General features: G+C 36.7%; 1 protein-coding gene across 1 annotated transcript; it reads left to right on the forward strand.

Annotated features, from left to right (window-relative positions):
- Positions 1-1,189: 1,189 nt before the first annotated feature.
- Positions 1,190-5,082, forward strand: LOC149885689 (uncharacterized). The gene is made up of 3 exons (XM_090094239.1): positions 1,190-2,287; positions 2,597-3,436; positions 4,993-5,082. The coding sequence occupies exons 1-3, from the start codon at positions 1,190-1,192 to the stop codon at positions 5,080-5,082; spliced, it is 2,028 nt and encodes a 675-aa protein (XP_089950365.1).
- The last annotated feature ends 2,770 nt before the right edge of the window (positions 5,083-7,852 follow it).

Genomic DNA, 7,852 nt, shown 5'->3' on the forward strand with positions numbered 1-7,852 from the left:
TGGGAAGGCCAAGAATACATGAAAAAAAACCACCAAGAGAAAAAAGACCTGAGGGAAGGCCGAGAATACATGAACCAAAAGAAAAAAGACCCGTGGGAAGGCCGAGAATACATGAAATAGACTTGAAAGCATCAGAACTCATCCTTTCCCTTATAAAATTACTCATGTTGAAACGGGAAAAGTGATCGAATACGACTCTCATTACCAATTAAGAAAAGAGACGGGTCACTACTGGAAATACTTTGAAGATAAACTGGTTATCAAATAGAAGTGTCATGAAATTTAAATTTGCTAAAAATTTAAATTTTTCTCGGATATTTGAAAATGGGTTAAAGAAATTTTCTTCTCTTATATAAAATGGATAGACTGAATGTGAAAGAATTAAAAGAGATGGCTAGAGGCTTAGACCTCAAAGGCATCTCAAGACTGAGAAAAGCCGAGCTCATTGAAGCGATAAAAAATACAAAACCCATCATTGGGTATGGCCCTCGTAGACGCACGACTGAGGCAAGACCGCTTCCTCGTTCGATTGCTCAAAGTCCAGTTTCAAGGCCGGTTACAGCACCGCGCCCTGATCCTGCTCCTCGTCCAATTGTTCAAAAACCTACCATCGCTCCAAAACCATCATCAATTCCACCGAGACCTGTTGTGCAGAAACCTCCTATTGCTCCTCGTCCCGTTTCCAATGACTTGATTTCGTTCGGGTCTGCTCGCTTGCAAAATCGGGTAACAAGAGACATCGCATCCATCCTTGACACACCCGATTACATCTCCGATTCAACAAACGTTATTACACCTAAACCGGTTGCTGCAACAAGACATGGGTTGCTTTCAAGAATTGGAACACCTGTCTACAACGGTTTTAACCAAATAAATGCTCTCGTTGATCCATACGTTCCAACTACGGTGAAAAATGCAGTGAACAATATAAAAAATGGAGTGGAAAAAACGATCAAGTCTCTCAAAGGTGTTGTATTTGGTGCTCCTGATTACATCGCTTTACCAAGATCTTTTAAAATAAAGTTTAATATGACTAAGCATGCAATGGAGCGTGCTGCTAGACAATTTTCTTACGCTCCTTCTTCTCAATACCAAGATCTTGCCTCCTTTTTTAATATGGTGAGAGTCTGCTATTCAAACCATGGAAGGAGAAAGAAACATAAAAATTAGGATTATTTTAACCTGCGAAATGAGATCTGTAAGTATCTTAACTGGTGAGGAAGTTGCTCGAACAGCTAACTTTTCATCCAACTCTGAAATTATTCTAGCAGCCACAGATTTAAGAACGTTAATGAGTCAAATGGAAAAAAAAATCTTGGAAAATAGTTTTAAATACAACAAGATGGGGTCTAATTGCGTCTTGTCAAAAATTTTAAAAATGGACATTAACTTTATTGATTACAGACCTCTCAGCGGTTCTTCCTACATGGAGCTACCTACCAAGTTGAAAAACAAAAAGGCGATCGTCAACATGGAAAACAACGACAACGAATGTTTCAAGTGGTGTGTCACTAGAGCGTTGAATCTGAAAAATACGCATAATGAAAGAATTGATGATGACTTGATTCTAAAATCTGAAGAGCTCGATTGGGAAGGAATTAAATTTCCTGTTTCATACCATAAAATTGACAAGTTTGAAGCGAATAATCCTGAAATTAGCGTGAACGTCTATGAGTATGAAGAAAAAGCAGCTCAACCTTTGCGAGTATCTGATTTTATGGATCGTAAGCACTGTGTTGGTTTGTTGTATATTTCAAACGAAGACAACAGCCATTATTGTCTCATTAAAAATTTCAGTCGGTTTGCCGGCTCCTCAGCATCAGCTCGTCAACATAAAAGATATTTTTGCAGAAGGTGCATGCAAAGTTTCGACCAAGAAGAAAAGCTTCAAATTCATCGAGAAGACTGTTATGATAACGCTCCAATGAGAATCGATCTTCCAAAAGAAGGGGCAACTGTTGAATTTAAAAACTATCAAAAGGGTATGAGACATCCGTTTATGGTCTATGCCGACTTTGAAAGTTTCATCAAACCCATTGATGACAACACTCAATACAATAATAAAGAGTCGTATACCAAAAAATACCAAAAGCATGTTCCAAGCTCCATCGTCTATTACATCAAATACTTCGACGAAACCATTTCCAAGGGAAAGCTTGAAACGTACACAGCTGAAAGCGATGAGGACAATGTTGCTCAAAAGTTTATTACCATGCTTGAAGCAGACCTTACAAAGATTTGGAACGATAGCGATTTACAACAAAAACACTGGGAAAAAAATAAAATAGTGACTGATGAGGATGAAAAGAAATTTAAAGATGCAACCATTTGCCACATTTGAAATAAAGATCTTAACGGTGACAAAGTTTTAGACCACTGTCATTTGACTGGAAATTACCGTGGTGCTGCCCATAACAAATGTAACTTGGGTTATAAAATTCCAAAATTCATCCCCGTTGCCTTTCATAACTTGTCTGGCTACGACTGCCATTTGTTCATCAAGAAATTAGGTGGAAAGCTCAATTGCATACCCAACAATGAAGAAAATTACATCAGCTTCTCAAAAAAAATCAAAGTGAGAGACTTAATCGATAAGAAAGGTAAACATCGAGAAGTATTAAAAGAAATAAGGTTTATTGACAGCGCCAGGTTCATGTCTGACAAATTAGAAAAACTGGCTAAAAATCTAAACGACGATCAGTGCAAAAACTTTAGAAAATATTTTCCTGAAGAGGAACAGTTCAACTTGATAAGAAAAAAAGGCATTTACCCTTACGAATGGGTAGACTCCATTAAAAAGTTTTCCGAAACGCAATTGCCTCCTATCAAAGACTTTTATTCAAAACTGGACGATGAACCAGCAAAAGATGAAGACTACGCGCATGCTCAAAACGTTTATAAAGAATTTGGATGGAAAACATTTAAAGATTACCACGAGCTATATAACAAGTCTGATGTGCTGATTCTTGCAGATGCCTTTGAAAATTTTAGAGACGTGTGCATGAAATGTTACGGTCTTGATCCAGCCTGGTATTACACCTCTCCTGGATTAGCCTGGGACGCCATGTTAAAGAAAACTAAAATTAAATTGGAATTGTTAACCGATATTAACATGCTCAACATGATCCGAAAAGTAATACGAGGTGGGATTAGCATGATAACCAACCGACTTGGAAATGCCAATAACAAATACATGGACATATACGATCCTTCAAAACCGTCCAAATTCCTCCAGTATTTAAACACCAACAATTTATACGGATGGGCCATGAGCAAACCTCTTCCCGTTGGAGGATTCAAATGGATGACTGATGAAAATCTTAAAAATTGGAAATCTATGCCATGCATTCTCGAAGTCGATTTAGATTACCCTGATCACCTTCACGATTTACACAATGATTACCCTTTAGCCCCTGAAAGATTAACCATTGGAAAAGTAGACAAACTCGTTCCCAATTTAAACAATAAAATAAAATATGTCGTTCATCATGAAAACCTAAAACTCTATGAACGACTGGGCTTAATCATCACCAAAATTCACAGAGGAATCACCTTTAGAGAAGAACCTTTCATGAAAGAATACATCGACCTCAACACCAAGGAGAGAACAAGAGCTACCAACGAATCTGATAAGGAATTTTTCAAACTCATGAACAACTCCGTCTTTGGAAAAACCATGGAAAATATTCTAAAGCGCGTTGATGTCAGACTAATCACCACAAAAAAAGAAGCCTTAAAATTATCCAAAGTCCCTCGTTATAAACGAAACACCATTTTTGATGAAAACTTAATCGCGGTTTACATGGAAAAACCAAAATGCTTTTATGATAAACCTGTTTACTTGGGAATGAGCATCCTTGACATCAGCAAAATTTTAATGTTTGAACACCACTACGACTACATGAAACCTAAATACGGTGATCGTGTCAAATTGCTCATGACCGATACCGACTCGCTTTTTTACGAAATCCAAACGGATGATTTTTTCAAAGACATTGCTAACGATCTTAAAAACATGTTTGACACGAGCAACTTTCCTAAAGACCATCCTGCTATTAAAAACGCTGGGTTTGAAATAGGTTTAAATAAAAAGATCATCGGAATGTTCAAAGACGAGGCTGTTGGAAAAATAATCATACAATTTGTTGGACTTAGACCTAAGCTCTACTCTTACAAGATACCTAAAGAAAATAATGAACACAAAAAATGCAACGGAATGAAAAAGAAAGTCGTTGAAAATCGCATCACTCACCAAAATTTCTACGACTGCTTAATGAATAAGAAAGAACAACATGCAACCATGAACGTTTTCCGATCCCGTCTTCACGACGTCTACACCGAAGAAATCAACAAAGTCGCACTCAGCCCTAACGACGACAAGAGGATCCTATTGAATGATGACACTCACAGAACCTTGGCCATTGGTCACTACAAAACAAGACCAGATTACATCGCTGAATATTTTTAAATCATTGCGCATGGACGGTAAGAAATTTTTTAAATAAAAAGAAAAAACAACGCCATCTTGGAAAACATTAAGACTGATAAGAATTTAAAAAAACGACGCCATCTTGGAAAAACCATAACAAGATTAATTTTACTACTTCATTACACGCCATCTTGGAAAAAACATCGAACCCCCAATATATAAGGATAATGTCCCAGAACCGGCACTCTATAGTAGTAATGGAAGCTGGAGTTGTATTTACAATAATACAATCAAGAGTATTACCGTTGAAAATAATTTCAAAAATAACCAAGTCGTGGGTTTTAGATGCGCACTTATAAAGTGTCCACCAGTTAGGTGTTAATGATTTTTACACAAATCAATAAAAAAAATAAAAGAACTTTACATGTACTTTTAAATGGCACACTCCAAGTTCAATAGGGTAATAAATGCAATGCAGGAAGATCTGGAAAAACAAAGAAGCAACATTTTAAAGCTGATATAAAAGTAATTCGCATTTTGAACTTTTTTCTATCTTAATATAGTATAACGGTAATGTAATAACAATAAAAAAAGCTACTATTGTTTTCAACCCATTCAATTTAGTTTATTCAAATTTTGAAAAAAACATATAAGAAAGTTTCTTTCAAACTGTGTAAGTCTTATGTCGCATTCATTTTGTGTGAGAGTTGTGTCATATTTGGAGCATGAATTTTGCAAGATAGAACATTGTGTCCCACATTAGGAGCATGGGTTCTAATTAGGAGCTAGTTAAAGAGAGTAGGGAAAAAGATTTTTTTCTCAATGGCTGTTAACCAAATCACGTTTACGCGCATTTCTAATAATGATTGATTACTCGTGCTGTTACAAAAGACAGTTTTTCTTACTTTCAATGGTAAATACTTCGAAAAAGAATTCGTATGTACATTTGTGTCCGGTGCAAGGAAGTATTTCTCCTTCGTATTCAAATTGGTATTAAATTTTAAATCATTTTATGTCATAAAATCATTTGATTAAAGTGTACTGTGTTTGTTAAACTAATAATGCAATGTGCAAAATGTTTTCTTCATATTTTACTATATATATGCTCAAACATTCTTGATCAGTAGTATTTTAAATGGAATTGATAATCAGTTGAATGCAATGTATGTATAAATATATTGCACTGAATATATAAATAAATGCAATACAAAAAAATAAAACTTATTATGTTCAATTTATTATATTACTGGCAAAAAACATGGAAATACTTCAAAGTATTTTGACAGTAATATAAGAAATTGAAGTGAATAAATTATTTCTGTTACGGTCCATTCTAGAACTTTCTAGATACAACAGAACATTCGAGAATCTTCCATAGAACCCTCTAGATATATAATAACGTTCCAGAATGTTCTGTATCTTTCTAGGAACTTTCTATTTTACTATAAATATTAAGTTTGTGATATTATTGTATTGTATTGGTATTACTGAATCAAAAATAAAAGCTTTACTGAAATCGAACTTTTCTTTGGATCTGTTAAGAAACATAACAGATTTTTGGCGACGAAGATCTCTCTATTTTCTAAAAACTACTCATTGAAGAAAAACACGGTGCTACTCTGGTAGCGATATTGGCAGAAATGCAGAAGCTGCAAGAAGCTAGTCAACGACAACTAGCCGAACAACAGCGACAAATCAAAGAGCAACAAGACGCCATTGTCAAACTGCTTGAAGCCAATGAATCAAAGGTCACTCAAGATTTTGCTGCTTTTGATTCAACAGCTGAATTATGGGTCGACTATCAGGAAAGATTCGAAACATTCGCTAAAGCTCGGGGTATAACAAGAAATAACAAAGCTGCTTATTTTCTCAGTTGTCAAACTCCAGTCATCTACAAACAGTTGTGCAATCTTGCAAGCCAACAAGAGACTCCTTTGACAGTCAACCATCTTTCGTATGATCAAATTGCTCAATTCATGAAAGAACAATACAATCCAACCAAATTTCTTGTTCGTGAAAGATTCAAATTTTGGTCAAGCATTGGTCGAAATCAAGGTGAATCTATTCCACAACTGGTTGCTCGAATTCGACAATTGGCTGCAACATGCAACTTTGCTAACATCACAAATCCACTGGATGAAGCTCTTCGAACACATTTTATCTGCTCTATTAAAAATGAAGCAGTGCTCAAAGCTCTTTTCAAGTGCAAAAATGAAGATCTAACTTTCGCCAAGGCGGTAGAAATAGCAACCGAAACCGAGGAGGCCGCCAAGGTAGCCAAGGAAACTGCCGTTGGTCCCTCAAAGTCTCCGATGTCTCTCCCAATCAATAAGTTGGGGCAACATAAATCGGAATCCAAATCCTCAGCTCCTCGACAAAACAAATCTCAGACTGAGTCAACCGCTTGTAGAAGTTGTGGCAAATCGACCCATGAACGCAAAAATTGCCGTTTCAAGGACGCCGAATGTAATTTTTGTGGTAAAAATGGTCACATTGAAGCAGTTTGTTTCAAGAAAAAAGCTGAATCCCGAAAGACGGTCAAGCCTATATTCATTTATGGACAGACTAAAGCACTTCGCCAAGTCAACCAAATCAATGTTGATGATGAAATTACACAAAATCTCCAAATCAATGGGCATTCGATAAGATTCGAACTCGATACTGGAGCTCCCGCCAATTTCATCACCCATACTTTATGGCAAAGTTTGGGTAAACCACATCTTCAATCGTCGGATTTACAATTCGAGTCAGCAAGCAAGCATCAACTTCCGATACTAGGGAAAGTTGAATTATCAGTTAAAGCTCCAACAACCTGTTGCAAGATCTGGTTCCACGTAACTTCTGTTCCTGGACTAAATCTTATTGGCCGATCGGGTATTCGACTACTTGATCTTTCAGTTGATGAAAAGATTAAGAAATCATCCAAGAGTACTGTTGCTAAGGTCTTTGAGCATCTCAAACCTGACACAGATCTCCAACAAAGGTGCAGAATTCTATGTTCTGAGTTTCCAGACCTGTTTAAACCAGAATTGGGTTGTTTGAAAGACTTTGAACTTGAAATAAAATTCAAGCCTGACTACAAGCCTATCTTCTGCCGTCCAAGACCTGTACCTTTCGCTATTCAAGAAGATCTGGTTGACGCTTACGAAGCTGGTATCAAGCATGGTGTTTGGAAACGTACTCAATTCAACGACGAAGGTACACCTGTGGTTCCTATTCAAAAGACCGCGCTTCCGGGACAAACAAAACGAAAGATTCGAATTTGTGGCGACTATTCAGTCTCCATTAATACTCAGCTAGAACCTCATCGCTACCCAATGCCGTTGCCAGAAGACCTGTTGCGTAAACTGCGTGGCGGTTATGGATACACAAAAATTGACCTGGCTGACGCTTATAATCAAATTCGTTTGGGTCCAATTTCTC

Source organism: Hydra viridissima, unplaced genomic scaffold (assembly GCF_058129835.1).
Source record: "Hydra viridissima isolate aposymbiotic clone 2 unplaced genomic scaffold, HvirCarnegie_v1 scaffold_7, whole genome shotgun sequence".
Taxonomy (NCBI): Eukaryota; Metazoa; Cnidaria; class Hydrozoa; order Anthoathecata; family Hydridae; genus Hydra; species Hydra viridissima.

What these genes read in the sequence shown, in the direction of transcription:
- LOC149885689 (XM_090094239.1), top strand. Translation starts at nt 1,190, where the DNA reads ATGAGATCTGTAAGTATCTTAACTGGTGAGGAAGTTGCTCGAACAGCT. An exon ending in ACTGGGAAAAAAATAAAATA is followed by an intron (nt 2,288 to 2,596) that starts GTGACTGATGAG and finishes TTAATCGATAAG; the next exon opens with AAAGGTAAACATCGAGAAGT. An exon ending in AAAGATTAACCATTGGAAAA is followed by an intron (nt 3,437 to 4,992) that starts GTAGACAAACTC and finishes ATCTTAATATAG; the next exon opens with TATAACGGTAATGTAATAAC.